We start from the raw sequence: 22,370 nt of genomic DNA, 5'->3' as shown, positions 1-22,370 counted from the left end.
TTTAAAATATGACATCAAAACATACAATTAAAAAAAAAAGGAAAGGAAAGGTTGTAGAGCCATTAAACTGAATTGAAAACCTTTCCACTGAAAACTTTGCTTGCATCAGTGAGTTAAATAACACATTTAAAATGGTGTCATTTTTTATAAACTCCAAATAGTATTGTACATTCTGCAATTCAGAAAACTCATATTTTTTATTTTTTATAATTTGATGTGCTGGGGATCAAAGCCAAGGACTGATGCATAGTAGGCAAGTGCTATGCCACAGAGCCACATCCCTAACCCAAAGTTGTCATAATCTGATGACCAGAAAGGACAGTATGGGAAGGAAAAATTTTATGCCAATGTGACTTAAGATGCGATGATTTAAATAAAATGTTAGCATACTGAATCCAGAAACATACCAAATTTATTATGTTGACTTAGCATGTGTGTATATATAGGTGGTGTGTGTGTGTGTGTACATACATACTATGGATTAAATATGTGATCAGTTGTGGTTCTGTTCATTTAATATCATGATAAACTTGTTAAAATCATAATGATCTTGGATGCAGCAAAAGGACTTGATTAAAAATTCAACTTCCATGTGGGCTGGGGTTGTAGCTAGAGCACTTGTCTAGCATGTCCAAAGCATTGGGTTGATTTTCAGCCCTGCATATAAATAAAATAAAGGTTTATTGACAAAAAAAAATTTAAAAAAAGTTCAACTTCCATTCATGTTGAAAACAATAGGAAATATAGAAAATGTAACTTAAAGGATAATTTTACAAAATGTATCAGTATACATCATAATGAAACATTGGGATCAAATTAAGAATTTATCATTTGTATTGCCATAATAACCACAAAACAAGATATATATATATATATATATATATATTTATATATATGTGTGTGTGTGTGTGTGTGTGTGTGTGTGTATTTTCACACAGAAAGCATTTATTCCACACATCTGTGGCTAGCTAGTCAGGTCTGATCATCTTAGCTGGATTCAGGGCCATAGGTTTATGAACTGTTTTGGTCAGCTCCATGTGACGATTCTTCTGGGGCCAGTGGAGACCCTTCTCTTTTTCGTGGTGATGGCAGACGCATAAGAACAAGCCCAATTGCTCAAACATTTCAGTCTTTCACTCACATGTCTGCTAATATTCCATTGGTCATGACAAATCCTGTGGCCAAGTCCAATGTCAAGGGATCAGAGAAAAACAATCAACTGGGAAAGTAAGAGGAATCAATACGCCATATAAATCCAAATTGTTACAGCATTGTACTGGGGATCCTAGCTAGTACAGTTAGACAAATGGGTGGAAAGAAACAAAATTCAAAAGAATTGATATATAAATTAAATGTTTGGCAAATCACTAGCTATCAATATAAAAATAGACTATAGAAAATAATGAACTCTTTCAAAAAAAAGCTAAAAGAAAGAATTTTGAATAATCTCACAAGAAATGGTAAATTTTTGAGGAGCTAGAGATAGTTTGGATTTGAACACTATGTAATGTATACATGAATTGAGACATTTCATGGTACCCTATAAATATGTACGATTTTGTGCCAATTGAGAAAAGCTATGCACTATTTCTAACATCCTTAAAACTGAGAATAATATATTGAATACCCAAATAGACTGTAGAGCTCAGAACTGTCCTATAAATAAAAGGATACTATTTCAAAAAATCAACTACATTTTTATGTATCAGCAAAATTAAACTAGAAAACAAAGTTACGAAAGTTTTTATTTGCAATTTTAAAGTACCTAGTACGAGGAATAAATATAACACAAGAAAACTCATATCCCTAAGGATAAGACTATATATATATATAAATAATACTAATGAAAACAATTTTAAAAGCCTATAGTCATACATACCAAATTAAAGGATTGAAAAGCTATTCTTTATATTGGTCTAGTAGATTTAATGCATACTGTAGATTCAAGGCATTTATTTTTCTCATTTCTTCTCGTTCATGGTGTGTACCTAGAGGGGCAATATCTGCATCAAACTGCTCCATAGGTCTCCAGCATCCCCTTAGATCAGCAGCTACCCAGGGCATTTTACACTCAAGGCAGATTATTGGAGTGCCTGTGGGCAAGCCAACTATACGAATACATTTAAATGTTCTGTTTACGTCATGCATGTTTATACCAGTGGCTAAAGTAATTGACACAGCCACACTGAATGTAGTGAGAAGGTATAGGCCATTTCCAGGTGAAGAGAGGAGTGAATATTTGTTGAACAATGATCCAGTCTGTCACATGTAGTAAAGAAACTTGACCCTGGTAGCTACCCTATAGAAATTGGTGATTGTGTACTCCAGCATATATGTATATATGTATGTATATAGACTAAATAACCCCTTCCCCAAATGACCAAGTTGTACGTACCACAACCTATGAGAATGTGACATTGCATGGTAATAGTGATCTAGTAAATATTGTTAAATCAAGGACTTAAGAATGGGAGATGATCTGATTATCCAGATGCACCCCAAGGTAATCACAACTGTCCATAGAAGAGGGAGACTGATGGGAATTTGACTAAGGAGAGGGTGATACAATAAAGCAGAGAGAGTGGATAAGTGGTCATAAGCTAAGGAGTGGCTCAAGAAGCTGAAGACCAGAGTCCTCTAGAACCCGCAGCAGAACACAACCCTGCCCAAGCACTTTAGATACTCGATGCAGAGCCGTACAATAATAAATTCATGTTGTTTCAAGTCACCTAGTTTGTGATGATTTCTTACAGCAGAAACAGGAAACTAATACATCATAAGAATTAATACCAGCACTATAATAATAGAAACAAATGTTCACCAAATAGGATAAATTCTTGAACAGTCATATAACAGAACATGGTATAGCACTGATCATGTACAAACTACAGTTATATCAAACAGCATGGATGAATCTTAAAATATATTGGTCAAAATGTGCTACAAATAAAAACATACTTGATGAATCTTTTTAAATAAGGTTCAAAAATAAAGTAGCTGCTTTGCTACTTTAAATACTTAATGGTGAATCTATAGTTTTAAGAAAAAAAAATCATTTACTGTGAATGTGAAATTAGGATGGTTCTGAGTGGTGCTTGTGGAAGTGGAGGCCAACCTGGGGTGCTTGCAATTTTGCTTCTTAAGCTTCGCTGTGGCTACTTGTTTATTCACTTGGTAATAAGACATTAAAATATTCATAGGATTTATGCACTTTTATATTCATAATTCTATGTGTTATAGTCTACAATAAAATAAAATCCCATTTTAAAAAGAGATCTTAAAAAAAAAAGAAGACAAATGTGATTTTTTTTCTTTTTTTAAATGTGTGCGGTACTTGGGATTGAACCCAGGGCTTCTAACTGTTGCCATTTACTTTGCATGAAAAGAAAAATCACTGCATAGTGATTCTCAAGCCCCCTCTAGGGGCTCTTCCCCAAGTTGTATTCCCTACCAGATGAGATTACTGAGGCTGCTTATTATGGGATGAGGGGGTCACTCAGAAAATGGCCATCTACCACTGACTGGATACCACATCTATTCCCCTCTAGTTCCTCTGTGTAGGGCAGTGCCCAAGCCGGTTCTATTCACCACTACATACAATGTCAGACTCTCACGTATGTCTGCTGACTTTTCTGCATACCATGAATTTGCCAAACTAAGTTTGTGATTTGTCTTGGTTTGGATTCCTTCAGAATCAGACCTTGAGTAAAGGATTTGCAATTCATCTGGGAGGTGAACCCAGGAAACACTGATAAGGGAGTGGGGAACTGAGAGAGGGAATTGAAGTCAGCCCACACAGGGACTTTGTATCAAACAAAATGCCACTGACGTGTGATCATTTGATCCCTCAGCTGTATTTCACCTGGGGGTGGGGGCGGGTCCAGAGAACTGAGATACTGATACACCATCTCGAGCAAGTCACTGGTCCAGGCTGTGTCTAAGGGTGTTATTTCCCAGTTATCTAGTGTGCCTGGAGCGGATGGGCAAAGCTGGGAGAAGATCCTAACAACAGGAGGTGCTGACATGGCAACCAGAAGTCAGGCCAGCATGCACCAACTTGTTAAGAGGAATCCTGTATGTAGGGGGCCTGACAGCATCTGCCACAAGACGCTCTTACCTGTAACATATGGGGAAGGAAAGTGCTATGGTTTGAGTGTGGTTTGTCCCTGAGATGATCCTGTGCTCGAGGGTTGGTCCCCAGTGTGCAGTGTTGAGGTGGAGGAGCCTTTAAGAGGAGGTTCCTGGTAGAAGGTAATTAGGTCCTGAGGGGCTCCTGGTATGTGGGTTGAGTCTCTGAGGAGTGAGTTCCCTTGAGAATGGATTGTTATAAAATGAGCAAGCCTGGCCTCTCCCCAGACTCTGCCTCCTGTCTCACCATGAGTTCTCTTCAGCATGCACTCCCTCTATTGCGATTCCATAGGCCAGCAGATCTGAGTAGATGTTCCAGATAAACATCTTTTCTCTTTAAAGTACCCAGTTTCAGTATTTTGTAATAGCAACACTAACTGGTCAGACACAGGTAAGTGTGAAGTCTTGAATGTGAGGAAAGCTGTGATCATAAATGTAATGTAAGGTTGATTAAAACAGAAACAGAATAATGCCTTGTTTAGGGTTTAAAACAAGGTTGGCCTTGTCTTATACTTCTATCCATCTCTGGTCTCTGCTTTCCTTGTCTCTTCTGCACTCATTTTTAAGCATAAAAAGCTCACTTACACATATGGATAATAAGTTTGGCTTTTCTGGAAAGATCCCATGAAGTTTTACTTTTCCTCGTAGGAATCTTGGATGCTTCCTCTGTCTGCCCAAATGGACATTCCAACTCTAAAATTCTCTGACTCCATGATGGATACCATGACTCTAACACCAACAATGCCTCACATTAGAAGTGGTTATAGCTGCCATAAAGCATGGACTTGAAAAATCTATATTAACCACATTCCGTCAGTTTTTGCCAGTTGATTCTAAATACCTTCACTTGCTGTTGGATAATGTTGTGTTCGAGGTGAACCCTCTTATATCCAGGTGCAGATCCCCAAAGACCAACTTCAAAAGATATTAGCAATACTTTATTGACTATATTAACTGACAACTGTGGTGAATAAATAAAACAGTAAAATTTTCCGTGATAACTTCATCTTTAAGTATTTATAAATGTAAAATGTACTTATTTTTTCCTTTTCCACCAGTTGACACTATAGTAAGACATGTTAAACTTCTTTATATTTGCTCATAGAACTCTATCCCCCATTCCTTTCCTATTTTTTTTTAAAAGAAAGTCCCAAACTGTCTACCAGAATTTCTTTGATTTTTTAGAGTGAACTAAGACCAATAGGGTCGTTTGGGGGTTGTTTTTATTAGGGATCCAATCAGCAATTCCCTCTGATGTGCTACATGCTTTTCTGGAAGCTGATCATGTGGCGCAGTCCACTGTCTGCCTGGACTTCATCAATTCTCGTTTCAGCTGTTCAAAGCTCACGAACATAATGAGGTTCCAGGATGCCAGTCGCAGGAAGGAAGGTAGAAATCTAGAAAAGTGCATGTCACCATTCTATTAGCTTGTTTGAAATTCTTAAAGCTTTTATGGTATAGGTGGTTAATGCCTCTCATTAGGGTTGGGGGTAGGGTACTGGGGATTGAACTCAGCTACATCCCCAGCTGCTCAGGGCCTTGCTAAGTTGTTGAGGCTGGCCTCAAACTTCTGATTCTCCAACTTCAGCCTCCTGGGCCTCTGAGATTACAGGCGTGTGCCACCACTACCAGTTTCCTGCTTGTTTTTACAAGGTTTGAGACTTTTACTATCAATAGAATAAACCTTTCTGAAAATATTCAGAAATTAAATTCATACTATATTTTCTTAGGAAAGTGATTTATGACATGATATGATTCACATGATATGATGTCGTTTTATGGAAAAAACGACCCGTTACTCAATACTAGTTTCTAGATGAGTTAAGCCACATCATTTTCTGCATCACTTTTCTAGATGGGTGGTGATGACTTTTCTCTACTTTTGCTTTAATAAAATTGTCAAAGTTGAATCTGTCAAATTAAAATAATGAAAACCAAATCTTATTTTCTCATGGCCCTCTATTATTCTTTCTTCTAGTTTATAGTTCTCCTGCTCCAAGAACGGTTTAATGATTAGAATATGGTCTTACACACTTTCCAATAGACTGAAACCAATAGGAAGGATATTGATTTTGAATAAGCCTCTAAGCAAAGCTGAGAACTTATTACCATTATAGCTGTTTCTTTTCTGGGACAGTGGAATTGGTGGGTTGGAGAAACCCGTGGCAAGGAAAAGTCGATACTGAGTCCACTGCGCATGCTAAGGCTAGAAAGCCAGGTTCCAGCTGTTCAGGTGAGACCCAGCCCAAGGCACAAGGCACCCTGCACACCACGCACATGCAGAAGAGCACAACCTACCCTTTGAAAAATGCCGACGGCCCTTCCTGGTGGAGCATTGTCATTGCACATCTGGGCACGCTGGTATACTGCCCTGGCGGAGAGTTAATAAATCTGGTCTTCACTACATCAGCAGGCGAGGACAGGAGTGTGGTGCAAAATCCAGCGACGAAAGCGGACAGCAGGTGGCAGGGGACATCATCTAGAATGTGTCAATGGGACAGGTCAGCACCAGACTCATTGTAACCCTACTGGTCACAGGAGGTCAACGTGGATGTCTTATAATTAATCACAAGGTCATGCTGGCAGCTAGGCGGGTGGTCAATAGTACCTGGCAAAATGGATTGTAAACACTTGAGAATAACTGTTTTCCTTATGGCCTTGGGGCCCAGCATAATGCCTGGTACATGGGCATCTGACATTTTTTAATTGAATGAAAGTCATTGTCAAAAGAGACTTTCAGTGTCTCTAGAAACAATGTTACTTTGAGGAACTATCCTATGGAAGATGAAATCACTGATGGACTCCTTATATAACTAGCTTTTTTGGCTACAGTGCAGGAGGGACTTACCTCCGGAATTCTGCCATAGAAGGAATATGATTCTCACAAAAGTTCATATATTAGTCTTAAATGAGAATAATATTGATATGAAGGGCAGTTGAATTTTGGTTTTGCAGCAGCAGAAGTACAACAACAAAAATTTGTTGCAAAAAATTTTATTGCAGCAAAACTATAGCTCTTTTTCTGCTTCTCAAAACATTATATTTAATGTTCAAAATTGCTTAAGTTCTAAAATGGGAAGACTATTAGGAATAAGGGATTCAGCTGGGCACAGTGGCACACGACTGTAATCCTAGAGACTCAGGAGGCTGAGACAGGAGGATCTCAAGTTTGAGGCTAGTCTCAGCAACATTAGTAAAGCCTTAGGAAACAAAATGAAAAAATAAAAAGGGGCTGAGGGTGTAGCTCAGTGGTTAAGTGCCCCTGGGTTCAATCCCCAGTAGAGAGAGAGAGAGAGAGAGAGAGAGAGAGAGAGAAAGAGATTCAGTAGAACATGGCTATAAAAACTCCAAGATGAAATAATAGAGGTGTCAATGTGTGTGTTGTCTGAAATAGGAAGCTACCTGCTAGGATTTTGTTTCTCACAAGAGCCCCCTTCATCAGGTCATATGTTACCAACTCTGTGCAATTGATGATGACATTTCTCAACAGATTAGGAGTAGTCCCTGGAGGAAAAAAAACAAAAGACAAAGTTTAATAAACTCTTGGATAAATGTGTTTTAATGGTTAGAAAATGCACCTAGAAGTTAGTTACCTTTCCAAAGACTCCTGAAGCTCTCTGTTGTTGCTATAATTCTGTACGCGTTGTAGGTCCCGGTGTAGCGAGGTTTGAGACCGTGTAGGTGGCTCTGTGCTTGGAGCCTGACCTTCACCACCTCGGTGGGCTGCCCAATGAACACTGCCACTCCTCCAGTTGTGAGTCCGGCTGAGATTTTGCTTCCCAAGCTGGGTGCTGCGGTCCAGAGAGAAAAAATGATTTTTCAAGACACCAAATTCAAAACCCCAAATGCATTCCTATTTCTCTTAAATGTTTAGTGGTTAGTGTTTTTATATTTTTACGACTTCTCTATTTTCCCAATTGTGTGTTCATGTGTTGACCATGTACTAACAAAGGACCAAATCATAGTTGGGCTAGGAAAATTCAGTTGCCTGAAAGTTTTTTTTAAAAAATAAAGACTTTCAAGGAAAAAGTTAAAATGTCTGAATGGACAGTGGTTTTGTTCTTCTGGCATTCAGCATAGTTCCTCCTGTGTTTTGCTGTCTTTTTCAATATTTCCCAACTATGAGAAGGCACCGGTCACCTGTGATGCTTATCTTCCTCCTGTTAAAGACGATGCTAATCACTGGACTCTGTGGTCTTAGGAGAAGCCCAGTAGACAGGTTGCCTTAACTTGTAAGTAGTAGGCTACACCATAGAAAGAGGATGAAAGTAAGAAGAAAGAAGTCGAGAAGGTGATATTTGTCTTGAAATGTTGGAAAAATAGCTAATGTCACTCAAGATAGATCTCATTTAGCGGGGCCTGGTGATGCTTTCCTGTAATCTCAGCTATTCAGTAGGCTGAGGCAGGAAGATCACAAGTTCAAGGCCAGCCTGGGCAACTTAGGGAGACCCTGTGTCAAAATAAAAAAGCTGGGGTGTAAGTCAGTGGTAGAACTCCTCTGGGTTCAACCCCCAATACCACCACAAACAAAACAAAACAAGACAGGTATCACTTAATAGAACTACAAAGAGTCTTGAAGCCTAATACAACTTAATACAACTACAAAGAGTCTTGAAGTCATGAAATATAAAGTTATGGTCCAATAACATTTACTCATCAAGGACTCTCTCAGTCTTCCTAATTCCGTTTCCTAGTCTGTGAACAGGAATAATAATCTAATATTATTTATATATAATATTAATATCATATATAATATTAACATTATATAAAATTATTATAACATAAATATTATATGGAGAAAATATTTATATTATATATAAAATATTATATATAAATTAATATTATATAATATAATATTATATAAATAATATTATATTATCCCTAATATTATTTTTATATAATATTAATATTATACATAAATTATTATATAGATATTATATTTAATGATATACATAATTATAAATTATAATAACATCATATTATTCTTAAATAATATATTATTTATGAAGTTAATAATATTGACTTCATAAAATCATGGTGTGAATTAAAATAATATAGACAAAGCCCTCAACACACTGGATAGTACAGAGGAAATACACAAAACTGGAAGCAAATTTTCATCTCTATTCTGGTTGCACATTTGCTTGGCCAACAGCTGAGCTTACACTTGTTGATGTCATGGTGAAGGCTGCCGTCACTTAGGCCCGTGTCTATGATCTCACTCAGGTTCACGTACCCTACATGCCAGTCTCCTTCCCTCCTGTCCTTCTTCATGACAGGTAGGCCCCTTGAGAGAGGCCGAGTTTGCCGCCTCTTTTCCTCCTCAGTCCTCCGCTCCTCCTCAGTCCTTCCACCCCTTTACTCTGATGAATGTGTTTTTGCAATTCTGCTTCCTGGAATCTCATGTAGATCTGTCTCCTAAGCTCGGGTGCCTCCTGGACATCACCTCTGGGTGAGTCCTAAACTGAATCTATCTTCCCCCCATGAGATAGCTTCTATATTCCCTCCCGAAGAAGTGGTGTCTTTAGCCAGAAACTCAGAACTCACCTTACATTCCTACCTCTCCCTTAATCCTTACTTCTAGTCCTTCACCAACTTCAGTCAATTGCACTTCCTAAATCTTTCTGATTGACATCTCCTTCCCTATTGCCAACGCTTTGGGGCATCACTTGATTATTTCTTACTTTCTGACTTACCCCTTTCTTATCCTTTCTTTATATATACTCTATGAGATGTGTTTATGCCATTCTCCCTGCTTAATATTTTTTCAATAATTTTTCACCACTGTCAGCACAAAGTCCAAACTCCTTAGCATGAGCCTGGCCTGTGATCTGCTCCTTCCTGCTTTTCTCCCTTCTGGACAACATGCCCTCCCCCTCTGCTCTGTAAGTTCTCTCCATCCTGTCTGAATCTTTGTACATTAACTTCAGTCAGCTTGAAGGGTCTTTTCTTACCACTTTGCCTGGATTACTCCTACTGATCCTTCAACTCAATTCAGACATTAGCTTTAGGAAAACCTGGTATGACCATGCCCCTGCAGCTAGTTGTGTTTCCCTTCACTGTGACATAGCACATGCCATGATATATAGTTATCTATTGGCTCCTCCTCCCCACAAGTCCCCTACCCTGAACCATGAACATCTGTACATCTAACTCAGTTTCTGGCATGTTGGCAGTTCAACAAAGATTACCAAAGGAACCAAATAGTTGCACCATAGAACCAAAATATATCTCATTCATTTGGTGCCTAAAGTACTCAGTGACGGATTAGAAGAGTCATTCTGCGAAGAAAACCACCTGAATGGACAGCTTTACATCCTTTGTGTTTCATGCTCTTCTTTACCTTGGACAATTCAGTGTCGATCTAGAAACATACAGACTTTATTTTCACTTTGAGAGTACTTGTGTGGATAAGTTTGTTATATTTGTACAGATACATAATAATTTAAAATTATCCCATATACTTACAGTATTCAAAAGTTACTCAAGACAAATGATGACATCAAGCCAAGGAGTTACTTCAATGGTTCCTTGTTAGCACATCTCCCTGGCTTGTCTACTTCACATGACAGCATCTCTACTATGTACTGTGTGCTTTTGTAATTCAGATAATACCTTCTACTCATGGCATTGCTGTCCGGATTGAAGGATGTAGAGGATCATATGCCAGATGCAGAGGGCAGCAGGTGTAGTGGTTAAAAGCTGGGGTCAGAGAACAGACTGCCTGGGTTTGAACTCTGGCTCTGCCCCTTTCCTGGTATGTGAACTTGGGAACATTATGAAATTGCTCAATTTCCCCATTTGCCAAGGGATCATAATATCAGTATCTTTTTAGTTGTGATGTATCGCAACTAAAAGCCCAGGATACTGGAAGGACTTAAATACTTCCTGGCTAAACGGATAGGAGCTCAGACTACACTGGCATTCAGGAATCATCTGATTCCTTGCCTTCCCCTGAACAAACCCAGTACACAGATAATACCTTCTATTATCTGGCCCTCCCTAGCGGTAAAAAGACTCCTAGGACCCTCTGGACAAGGAGATGAGTTTTTCCTGTCCTGTGACTCTCTTCTCAAGTTCTAGCTGCCTTTTCTTCACAAATCTCATGTTAGATATCCAAATTACCAGGAAAGCTTGTACAAGAAAGTACAGATTCCTGGGTCCCCAGCCTGAGAATTCAGATTCAGAGGGCCATGGTAGATTTCATTTGGATTTTCAACAAGTTCCAGAGGTGTTTCTGATATACTTTGCTGTTTAGGTCTCCAGAGGGAGACCTAAATTAGACCCAAAACTTGCATCAAGGTCTGGGTGATTTTTATAAGTAAACTTGCATCTGAAAAAAAAATGATTTGCAGACTTTTCTTTCTATGAACCTGGGGAAAGGACAAGAATTCAAATATTGATGTTTTGTGGCCAAATTGTTATGGAGACCACTACCCTGTTTGTTGGTTTAGTGGTGCTGGGATAGAGGCAGGGCCTCCCATAAGCTAAGCCAGTGGCTCTACCACTGAGTTCCACCACAGCCTCCCAGGTCACGTTTCCAAACAGCCCAGCCCCCAGGAACCCCAGTAAGGCTGTTTGCTTACTTTCATCCCCTGAGGTGAAGAACTCCTGGACAGAATCATAGAGGCCGATCCTAAGAGAGGCGAAGCTGATTTGCCTTTGCAGTCCCGCGGGCAGCCCGCTGTACAGTTTCATGGGCCCTTCAGTTTTGGCCAGGGTGGTGATTGTTCCCAGGACTCCTTTATACGTAATACCGCTGGAGACAGGGAATTCGCCTTGGATCTGGAAATGAGAGAGGTACAGGTTAGGGTTAGTACTTTGGTGCTTAGAACTCTTAGGGCCCCCAACTTTTGGGGGGTTTGGCAGTAGTTATGGCCAACCCATCATCCTTGACCTTGGTTCAACTAGTCCATGGAAAAGTTTCAGTTTCCCATCCCAAAGCATCCAATCCCAGACAGCCAAGCCGCTCTCCAAGGCTGCCACCATCCTTCGCTTTTTTTTTTTTTTTTGGGTGCTGGGGATTAGAACCCAGGGCCTTATGCATGCAAGGCAAGCACTCTACCAACTGAGCTATATCCCCAGCCCAATCCTTCGCTTATTGAAAGGGTGGTTGAGCCCAAACATTGCATCAAAGGGACACACACCATAGCGGGCGGTCCTCTCTCTGTCCCAGACCCCCAGCCATCCGCCTCTGGCTCGCGATACCTGTAGCCGGACTTTGGCGGTGTCCAGCGGGAAGGTGATCACATCCGCCAAGCAGGCTGACACTCCGGCTGAGACGATCTTGATGCCCATGGTCGGGTGCACGTCGGAGGCCGTGGGGCTCACCATCCTCACTCAGAAAGCGGGGCCAGGCGCCTGGCAAGAGCGAAAGGCTCCAACCTCCAAGTTGGAAGTTCTTTTCCCTCCCGGCCTGGGCAGCGAGCCCACTCTCTGACTTCTGGGACAGCCACCACCAGGGAGGTGGCAGTCCAGAGGTGACGGCTGCAGGCGGAGCGCAGTGGTGCAACCGAGCCCGCGCGTCTCCCCCCGGACGCTCGCGCCGGGGTGACTTGCTGCGCCCAGGCCACCCGCGGTGGCATATGTAGCCGGGAAGACCTGGGCGGGGGGACCGGCAGGGGCGTGCCCTGGTGCCAGTACCTCCCACACCTCCTCGCCCAGCGCCTGCCCAGCCTCCCTTCAATCACTAAATCCTTGGCCTGGGACCCCACCATCTGCGCCAAGCTCCGGACGTCACCCCGAAAGCGCATCTGCGACAGGCAGACATCCCCTTCCTCGCAGTAGGCGCGCGGCACCCTCTATCACTCTCCTGCTGGGACCCTCGGCTAGGGAAGGGAGCAGGTGGGGGATCCCCCAAACGAGCGCGATCTCAGAGCTCTTGCTAAAAAGGTCCCCGCCAAGCCTCCTAGAGGAGACAAGTGGCCGGCGCTGGCGGCATTCCTCATACTCCCCGGGCTCCTTGCTGGCACCTGGAAACATTTTCTGCTTCCATTTCTCTCCATTTATTTTCACCATTCTCTTTCCTTCCCGTCACTTTCCCATCACCAAAACCAGACTTGGAAAAAAATCCACGTAAAGACCAAGCTTTCAAAAAAGAATAAAATGTTTGATTACTTTTTGTAGGGAAAAGTCCAATGAGACTATAGACGCCCTAGAACGCGGTCAGCAAGTTGCTACAGCACTGTACAAAATGAGCTATCATTGTAGCTCCTTGTAGGTACATTTCTTAGGGGACACAGTGGAAGGGACGCAAGCAATAGGCAGGTAGCTTGGCTCCAGATACAGCTCTACCACCTTACCAGTTCCGTGACCCTGGGAAAGTCATCTTTACTGCGACTCTTGTTCCCTACTGTATAAAATGTGGTTCCAGAGCTGCCCCAGGTCTGAATCCTGCTAACTATAGTGATAACTCAAATACCCTAATGTGTGTTTTTGTGGCAGAAGATTTTCATACCTCTACCATTGTGCAAGGATTTATTTATATTTTGAAAACATCTGAAAATGCCCTTTAAAAAATGTAAGTGGGAAACTACAGGAAACAGGAGAAAGAAAGAGGGCAGGGGAAAAGATCAGGCCCCCATTTTCAAGACCTCTCAACATAAGATCCCTTGGATATTACCATCATCCATAGTAAGTCCTGGGTCCTGCTGGTACTCAACACAGAAGGCAACCCAAAAAGAGTGAGTGGAAGTTGGAGTCATCAGGGGAGAGCAATTAAGACATGAAGCTCCTAAAGAATAATTCTCAAATCCTCTATAAGAAAAGGGGTGTGTTCTCTGCAAGAACCTAGTTTTATTTTTTGTTATTGTCATTCCGTTTGGTTTGGTTTGGTACCAGGGATATAAAGCCAGGGGTATTTAACCCCTGAGCCACATCCTCAATCCTTTTTTATTTTTTATTTTGAGACGGTCTCACTAGGTTGCTGAGGCTGCCTTTGAACTGGCCATCTTCCTGTCTCAGCCTCCTGAGTCACTGGGATCACCGTGTGTGCCACCTTGCCTGGCAAGAACCCAGTTCTAAGGAATTTCCACGGGAGTGCACACTCTGAGGGCTTGCCTGAGGAAGGCCATGTGCACCAATGGGTGGACTCACAATAAATAGGAGGAAGAAGACAGAGAGGTTTCTCCTCTACAAAGACCTGTTGAAATAAAGAGCCACTAAGGCAAAAGAAGATGCATGCGTGAAGATGTACAGCAGGGTATACAGGGAGGAGTGTATTCTGGTGGCCTGATGGACTGGGAAGTCAGTCATGGAGAGAAAGGAAGGGGAAGACAAAAAGTTGAAAAGAGATGAGCCCACAGAAGTCAAATGAGGAGCAGATCCTGAAAATCTATTGTAATTGTGGATTTATATTGTCACCTTATACCTGTGAAATGCTTGTAAAATGCTCTCACATAATGTCACTTTTCATCTAATAGACAATACAGCTTTATGAAAGTTTAGATGTGGAATCAAAGATTTTTCAAAAGTGAATTGTTTAATGGGTAGCAGGTTCCGTGATGTAGCAAACTTATTGTTATGAGGCAGCTGGAAAGGGAAGGTGATCTTCATTTTTTTTTTTTTTTTGAGTTGTAGTTGGGCACAATACCTTTGTTTTAGTTATTTATTTTTTTATGTGGTGCTGAGGATGGAACCCAGGGCCTCACACATGCTAGGCGAGTGTTTTATTGCCGAGCCACAGTCCCAGGCCAGGGTAGGTGATTTTAGAGGCAAGGAGATGAGAACAACATTTAAAATCTTGAATTTATTTGGAAAGAATAGTGTTGTTACATGTGTAGCAGCTACTACAGGAAGTTGCCTATAATTTGCTAAGAGAGTGAGAACTTGACGTTGGGGAGGTACTTGGGAGTTAGTGACATGGACGTGTTGAAAGGGGTGCACTTGCATGGGACTAGGAAAAGGGGACAGGGGCCACACCATAGAGGAACCCAGAGTTCTCTGAGAAGAATGGCCTCCCAAAGGCAGAGTTAGGATAAGAAACAGTATCCTAACTGCCCAGTCCTGGAATCTGGATGTGAGATATATAATTAAAGAAACGTTGAGTCTTGACCAATGTCAAGTTTGGGATAAGTGTCAAAGGAACAAAACAAAGAAAATTCTATTGGATTTGGTTCTAACATTTTTTGTGACCTTAAGGGACCCATTGTCGTGGAGTTAAGGCAAGCAGAGATTGGGTGTATCCAACATACTCTAACTAAATGTATGAGGGGCATTACTCCTTAGTCACTCCAGGGACCCTCAAAATAAACTAGTTAGTCCCCAACTCTCACCTGTACCCTACTCCTGAATCTTTCATGGTGGTTTTATATGGAATGGTTTTAAAAAATATAATTGCAAATTCACAACATTCTTCTTATTAAAAAAATGAGGGTCCATGTCCCTTGTCCTTGCCTCTGGCAGGTTTGTGAGTCCTTTGACCAATGGAATAAGACAACACCAAAGCTGTGTGGTTTCCAAGGCTGGGTCATAAAAGTCTTTGCAACTTCTGCTTTATTCAGTGGGACACTTGCTGTCAGAGCCCTAGGTCACTATGTATGAAATCAAACTTCCCACCAGGCATATGGTACACTCCTATAATCCCAACTATTAGGGAGTCTGTTTGCAAGTTTGAGATCAGCCTGGGTAACTTAGCAAGGCCCCGTCTCAAAATAAAAAATAAAAAGAGCTGGAAATGTAGGTCGACAGTAAAGCATTCCAGGTTCAATTCCCAGTACCACGTGGGGATGGGAATTCAACTTTTTTTGAGGTCATCTTGCTGAAGAGGCCCTGTAGGCATTTCTAAACCTTCCAACCAAGGCACCAGACATTTAAGAGCAGGTATCTTGAACCCCACCAGATAAGCCGATCTGCCAGCTCATTACCACTAAGTCATCTCTGTCAACACCAGCAGAACAGAAGAATCACCCAGTCACACCCTGCCCAAGTTCATGAATACATGAGACGAAATCAATGGTGTTGTCTTAAGGTAGGACAGGGTGAGCAGAACAGCAACTTCATTTATTTGGGGAGCTGGGAGGGGCATAAGCTCTCTCTGCCCCTTCCTTCAACCCTACCATCATGATGAGGAACTGGATGATATGGAAGGTGTCGAGTCTTTAGGGTCACCGGCCTTCTGTGACACTGCAAAGGAATCTTTTTTTTTTTTTTATTGGTTGTTCAAAACATTACATAGCTCATGACATATCATCTTTCATACATTTGACTCAAGTGGGTTATGAACTCCCAATTTTATCCCAAATACAAATTGCAGAATCACATCGGTTACACACTCACATTTTTACATAATGGCATATTAGTGACTGTTGTATTCTGCTACCTTTCCTATCCCCTACTATCCCCCCTCCCCTCCCCTCCCATCTTCCCTCTCTACCTCATCTGCTGTTGTTCAATTCTCTCCCTTGTTTCCCCCCATCCTTTCCCCTCACAACCTCTTATATGTAATTTTGTGTAACATTGAGGATCTCCTACCATTTCCATATGCTTTCCCTTCTCTCTCCTTAAATGAAGTCCCAATACAATTGTAAGGAAGAAACAGAGTGCACCAAAAGTTGTTTTGGTTTGCAAAAAACATGTGCTGGTCTATTTTAAAGGCAAAGTATGATAAACTAAAGGAGAAGGAGAGAGGATGACTACTAAAAGGGGTGTATGTCAGAGACACAGTTAAAAATATTAAAAAATAGATCATGATACAGATCACATGAAGACAGGTTGGGAAAGAGGACCCGAGACAGGATGAAGAGGTTAATTTACTTGAAAATGTAAAGAAGAACGACTGCATGACCTTCTGGGTTATTGATACCGGGCTAGACACGATCGACTGAGACTTCTCCAGGAGACAGCATCAGTGGAGCTCCGTGGTGACTGGGGACCTGGGATGTGCCAGGCACAATGCTGGCTATGAAGGATCAAGGAGAAGCAGAACTGAAAATCTAGGCAAGGAGACCCTGCCAGGTCACAGAAGTTCAAGACAAAGGACGGTTGTGGATTCCCAGGAGCAGGCTGACCTCACAGCCTCTGGGAGGCGCAGGGAAGTAGGAGAAAGTTTGTCTCAGGTTGGAGAGAATAGTAGGGGAGAGGGTGGCATCCTAAAGGGTCAGATTTCTGCTGTTCTGGCACAAGAAGTGGAGAGGTAAAGAAGTGCAGTGTGAGCAAGGGTCACCGGCCTTCTGTGACGCTGCAAAGGAGTGGCAGCAAATTCCGAATGGACTCGATTCCCAGTCCTTCTTTTAAAATTTGGAACATGAACAAGTGCATTTGCTCAAACTGTGGTCGGTCAGTCAGGAGCCACTGGACAAAATGTGTTCATCTTAAATCCAAAAGCAAAACAAGCCATTTTTTTGGTTGATTATATATTTTTAAAAACATGACTGCGGAATGTATTACAATTCTTATTACACATATAGAGCACAATTTTTCATATCTTTGTATATAAAGTATGTTCACGCCAATTCATGTCTTCATACCTGTTTTGGTGTTTTTTTAACATTACAATTCTTATTACACATATATACCACAATTTTTCATATCTCTGTTTGTATATAAAGTATGTTGACACCCAATCATGTCTTCATACAGGTACTTTGGATAATGATGTCCATCATATCCAACATCCTTGCTAATCCTCTGCCCCCTCCCTTTCCCTCCCACCCCTCTGCCCTATCTAGAGTTTGTCTATTCCTCCCATACTTCCCTTCCCTACCCCACTATGAATCAGCCTCTTTATATCAGAGAAAACATTTAGCATTTGTTTTTGGGAGGGATTGGCTAACTTCACTTAGCATTATATTATCCAATGCCATCCATTTACCTGCAAATGCCATGATTTTATTCTCTTTTATTGCTAAGTAAAATTCCATTGTGTATATATGCCACATTTTTTTTATCCATTCATCCACTGAAGGGCATCTAGACAAAACAAGCCTTTGTATCTGAACTGTGTTCAATGCTCTCCTCAGCCAAAGATAGGTTGTATCACAGTGTAGTTATGCAGATGAATGATCAAATGGCAGAAGGAACGATTTATAAAGGAGGAAAAACAAACTTAAAAAACACATGCAAAAGATAAATTTGATACAACTAACAAAAAATGTGCATCTTTCATCTAGTAAATTAATACCTTGTCCTTATCAATATAATAACTATTGTAATATTTATACATAGTATAAATTTTGAGTTAATATTACAAATATAATTAAATAACTTGTGAATGTTATAATTAAAAATTATGAATGTTAAACAGATAATAAGTATAACATCAATGCTGTATTAATGGTGGCTTTATAAATGACACAATTCTTTTGAAACCCATTGGTAGTGTGAATTGAGTTAAGAAAACATCTAAGTTCTTTGATTCAGTAATACAGCTTCTGAATTTCTACCCTAAAATAATTCACCCAAATATAAAATCAGTGTATACAGAATGATGCATATCACAGTTTAACATTTTTAAACTGTAATGTGCATCATTCTGTATACACTTGGAATCTATATGTGCATATCTGGGATTGTCTGAAAAGCTGTGCATTATTGATGGTCCATAAGTGTCCTCTGTTGGGAATTGATGTGAAACTGGGAAAGGAGACTGCTCTTAGTGATAGAGAAAGAGTAGGGAGAAGACAGGATTGGGTTTTCCTGATCTAGCTCATCCCAGAGACGGGGACTCCTGAACTGTGATAAGGAGAAAATATTCCATTTCTGTTCTGGTTAAGGTAGCAGATGGTCTACTATTTGAGAGAACAAAGGCCCTATGTTCAGATTCTGAGATACTGACTAGATAAGAATGATCAAATTACTTTATTCCATTGAATTTCAAATTGTTTGCTGTTTTGATGCAACAGCAAACAATATTCCTGCACCATTCGGTTTTTCTCATTAAGTCATTCTGAGGAAAGCACCTGATGTACTGATATACATGGGGTACATAACCCTCATAAAAACATGGAGTATTATTTCATAAACTTAACACTTCTGTGACATCACCCACGTGACACACACTGTTCTAAGGACTATACAGAATTTAACACACTTAGTTCTCATTGCAGCCTCGTGTTACATACTCTTATTATCCCCACTTCACAGGAAACTCAGAGGCTCAGAGAGGGTGGGTGATTTCTCCTAGGTCACATAACCAGGAAATGGCACAGAGGGTCTACAAACCTCTAGATTCAGCTCCTATGTGATATCCAATGTGTGTGGCCTGATACTTTCCCATGATGTGAAGGTATATAAGGACTAGCTACCCTACTAACTATTTAGGTAAGACAAATCAAAAGTTTTTAAAGAATCACATGGAACATGTATTTTTTACTTGGTTTGTTGATATTATTAGGGGACTTTCAAAGACATCCATAAACATAATGCCACTTGTAGCTTAAACAGAACTTTTTCATCTTTGGTAGCTCCTGGTGGAAGAGATTTAGAGAAATGAGATTCAGTGCTGGCTTCGACAGCACATATATTCAGATTGGAACAACACAGAGAAAATTAGCATGGCCTTGTTCAAGGATGACACATGAATTCATGAAGCAGTCTGTATTTTTATTTTTGCCACAACCCATAATTCCTCTAGCTTGCTAATGGTGCTTCGTGCCTTAACTCCCACAAACACTGTATAACCTTGGTAATGACCCTAAGGGCTGAGGAAGTTCCTGGAACTTGATATAATAGTTAAATTCCTACTTTAGAAATGCTTAACTTTCATAAAATAGCAACACTAAGCAAATCTTTCAGTTATGCTGTGTATCATAACTTAGAGGCAGTTCCTGGGTTGGTTTGCAAGTTAATATGAGGGCGTGCACAAGCTGTAGTCAATAACTTACGAAGCTGCATTTGTTAACTGAACTAGGCAAGTATAGATCTTTATGTAAATTAGTGCTTTATAATACATATGATCGTAATGGCTGTTCAGAACGACAATTAAATTATATGATTGTATTTAGGAAAGACAAATGAGATTTGTAAAAATGGAGACCAGGGAGGGGACCAGAGAATGAAAAAGAAAAAAATGACTCAGAACAGGACATGACAGTCCTGGGACCCTGGAAGGCATGTCCGATGCACAGGCTGGATTTGTTCTGCACACCATTAAAGAAGAACAGTTCTGCCGAGGTCCCTTCCCACCCTCAGATCCTATGAGCCTACGGTGCTGTAACCCACTCAGGGACAGTCATTACCTAGGCAAAGCAGGACAGGCTCCCAGATCTCTCTATGGAGCACTCCCAGGAGCCACATGAAGGTGAAATAGGGACATTCCAGCTGCGAGTCAGCCTGCGGCTCCTGGTGCTCAGTGGCTGCTCAGTCCCTGTTTGAACAAGGACAGAGTTGCCAGGTTAGAGGTCACAGACCACTCCAGGGCTCTCCTTCCACTGTCCCTCCTTGCTAATCTCCCTGACAAGTGCAATCTGTGGAGTGGTGTGAAAGGTGAAGGATTGCAGCCCAAGTGTGAACGTGACAGACACTGGGGGAAGGAGCAGAGATGAACCGAGGTGACGTTGGAAGAGTTCCTTAGGGTGTCTGTGCTTGCTGGCTGACTTCCAGGCAGTGCGTGGAAGTCGGGGGACAAGCCAGGAGACCTTCTCTGCTGGGACCCTGCCTTTGTGTGGCCATGGATTATTCCAGAGTGTCTAGGAAAGACAAGGTTCAGACACCAGGAAAAAGATGGATTTGATTTCCTCTACAGTAGAGTGCAGAGGGAATAATGAAGAAACCACTGCCTCTCACAGTTTTAACTTGCTGCTGGAGCATGTTAGCTAGAGGGCAGGGGACGGAGAACCTCCTAAAGGGGACCCAGAGTCTCCACATCTGGGCTGCCCAGGGTGCTGTGGTTGAAGGGGGGAAAAACCACTGAGGAAGTATGTGTTCACGCCTCACAGTGTGCCCATACGTGTGTATGCTTAAAATTCCATAAGAGTGGTAGGCGCGGTGGCGCACGCCTGTGATCCCAGTGACTTGGGAGGCTGAGGCAGGAGGATTGGGAATTCAAAGCCAGCCTTAGCAACTTAGCGAGGCCTTGTCTCTAAATAAAAAAATTAAAATGGCTGGGGATGTGGCTCAGTGGTTAAGTGCCCCTGGATTCATTCCCTGGTAGAAAAAAAAATTCTATAAGAGCTTTTTCTTGTGAATTTCTTTATATGATGAAAATGATTATTTGGAAACACAAATATGATGATTTAAATGTCTGACTCTCACAGATAAGAATGAAGCTTTTTTCCCCTATTATTGTCTAAAATCTGTAGAATGATCTTTTGATGGCTTCAGGAGGCTTTCTTTGCCTGACGGAATGTCATAATAAAACAGATCACTTAGAAAACATTCTTTGGCATTATGTTTTGGGGCCACCGATCTTTTTGGGTGTTCCTCTTTGTTAAGATCCTTTGCTAAAAACACCCTTGTTTGCCATTTCTTGGTAGAGCACAAAGGGGATTTGTATTGGAGGCATCTCTCCATGGAGCAGACATCCTTGAACTCTTGGTTTATTCAGTGAATGCCTAATCACCTTTACTGAGCACCCCCTGCAACCATTGTGCTAAAATCCGGGGAGATGCACACCTTAACAGAGGGTTGCAGTCCCGTATGGTTAAGTGCAGTGTTCAACATGTCCTTGGGGGTTAAAGAGAAGGAGTAGTGTGGGCAGGGCATTTAGGAGGTGTTTTAATCAGCTTTTATAACTCTGTGACCAAAAGACCTGACGAGAACAACTTAGGGGAGGAAAAGTTTATTTTGGCTCCTAGTTTCAGGGGTTCAGTCCATGGTCGACGGACTCCACAGCTCTGGGCCTGAGGTGATGCAGAACATCATGGTAGAAGGCCCAGTGGAGGAAAGCTGATAGCCTGATGGCAGCAAGAAAGCAGTGAGAGAGAGAGAGAGAGAGAGAGAGAGAGAGAGAGAGAGAGAAGGACCAAGGTGCCACAGGGAGGATGAGCCCTTCCAGAGCATGGCCCCAGGAACCCACCTCCTCCAGTTGTGGCTCAGCTGCCTGCAGTTACCACCCCGTCAGTCGGTTCACTAGGGTGGGGTGACTCTCAAACCACAATAGAAGGCTTCCCAAGACAGGCCCAGATGGACCCAAACATGGAAGACTGAGTGGGATTTACTCAGGCAGGGGACAGGGCAGAGAAGTGGGGAGAACGTGTTGCCTGACAGCTGCGACGGCCCAGCCAAGATGTGCAGCCAGGGAGGGGCCTGGTGAGTCTGGATACCCGGAAGCACACACGGCAGGAGGAAACAGGAGTCAGGCTGGA

At 41.6% G+C, this 22,370-nt stretch overlaps 1 protein-coding gene and 1 non-coding gene across 2 annotated transcripts; one reads left to right on the top strand and one right to left on the bottom strand.

The window, feature by feature from the left end:
* Nucleotides 1-5,334: 5,334 nt before the first annotated feature.
* Nucleotides 5,335-12,705, bottom strand: Ucp1 (uncoupling protein 1). The gene is made up of 6 exons (XM_005327565.5): nucleotides 12,337-12,705; nucleotides 11,715-11,913; nucleotides 7,722-7,919; nucleotides 7,531-7,632; nucleotides 6,427-6,607; nucleotides 5,335-5,525 (listed from the first exon to the last, which is right to left on the bottom strand). The coding sequence occupies exons 1-6, from the start codon at nucleotides 12,460-12,462 to the stop codon at nucleotides 5,411-5,413; spliced, it is 921 nt and encodes a 306-aa protein (XP_005327622.1). The 5' UTR covers nucleotides 12,463-12,705; the 3' UTR covers nucleotides 5,335-5,410.
* A 6,859-nt stretch (nucleotides 12,706-19,564) lies between these two features.
* On the top strand, nucleotides 19,565-19,670 carry LOC120892640 (U6 spliceosomal RNA). The gene has a single exon (XR_005737426.2). It is a non-coding gene; the product is annotated as a U6 spliceosomal RNA (small nuclear RNA).
* The last annotated feature ends 2,700 nt before the right edge of the window (nucleotides 19,671-22,370 follow it).

The sequence above is a fragment of the Ictidomys tridecemlineatus genome, chromosome 9 (genome assembly GCF_052094955.1).
Source record: "Ictidomys tridecemlineatus isolate mIctTri1 chromosome 9, mIctTri1.hap1, whole genome shotgun sequence".
Classification (NCBI taxonomy): Eukaryota; Metazoa; Chordata; class Mammalia; order Rodentia; family Sciuridae; genus Ictidomys; species Ictidomys tridecemlineatus.
The sequence above is the reverse complement of the archived record's forward strand: the minus strand, read 5'-3'. Positions and strand labels throughout refer to the sequence as shown.

Bases quoted from the DNA above. Each gene is read 5' to 3' on its own strand.
- Ucp1 (XM_005327565.5), bottom strand. From the start codon at position 12,462: ATGGTGAGCCCCACGGCCTCCGACGTGCACCCGACCATGGGCATCAAG. The intron at 11,914-12,336 runs GTATCGCGAGCC...TCTCATTTCCAG, and splicing joins CCGCCAAAGTCCGGCTACAG to ATCCAAGGCGAATTCCCTGT. The intron at 5,526-6,426 runs GTAGGTTGTGCT...GCACTTTTCTAG, and splicing joins CCGTCGGCATTTTTCAAAGG to ATTTCTACCTTCCTTCCTGC.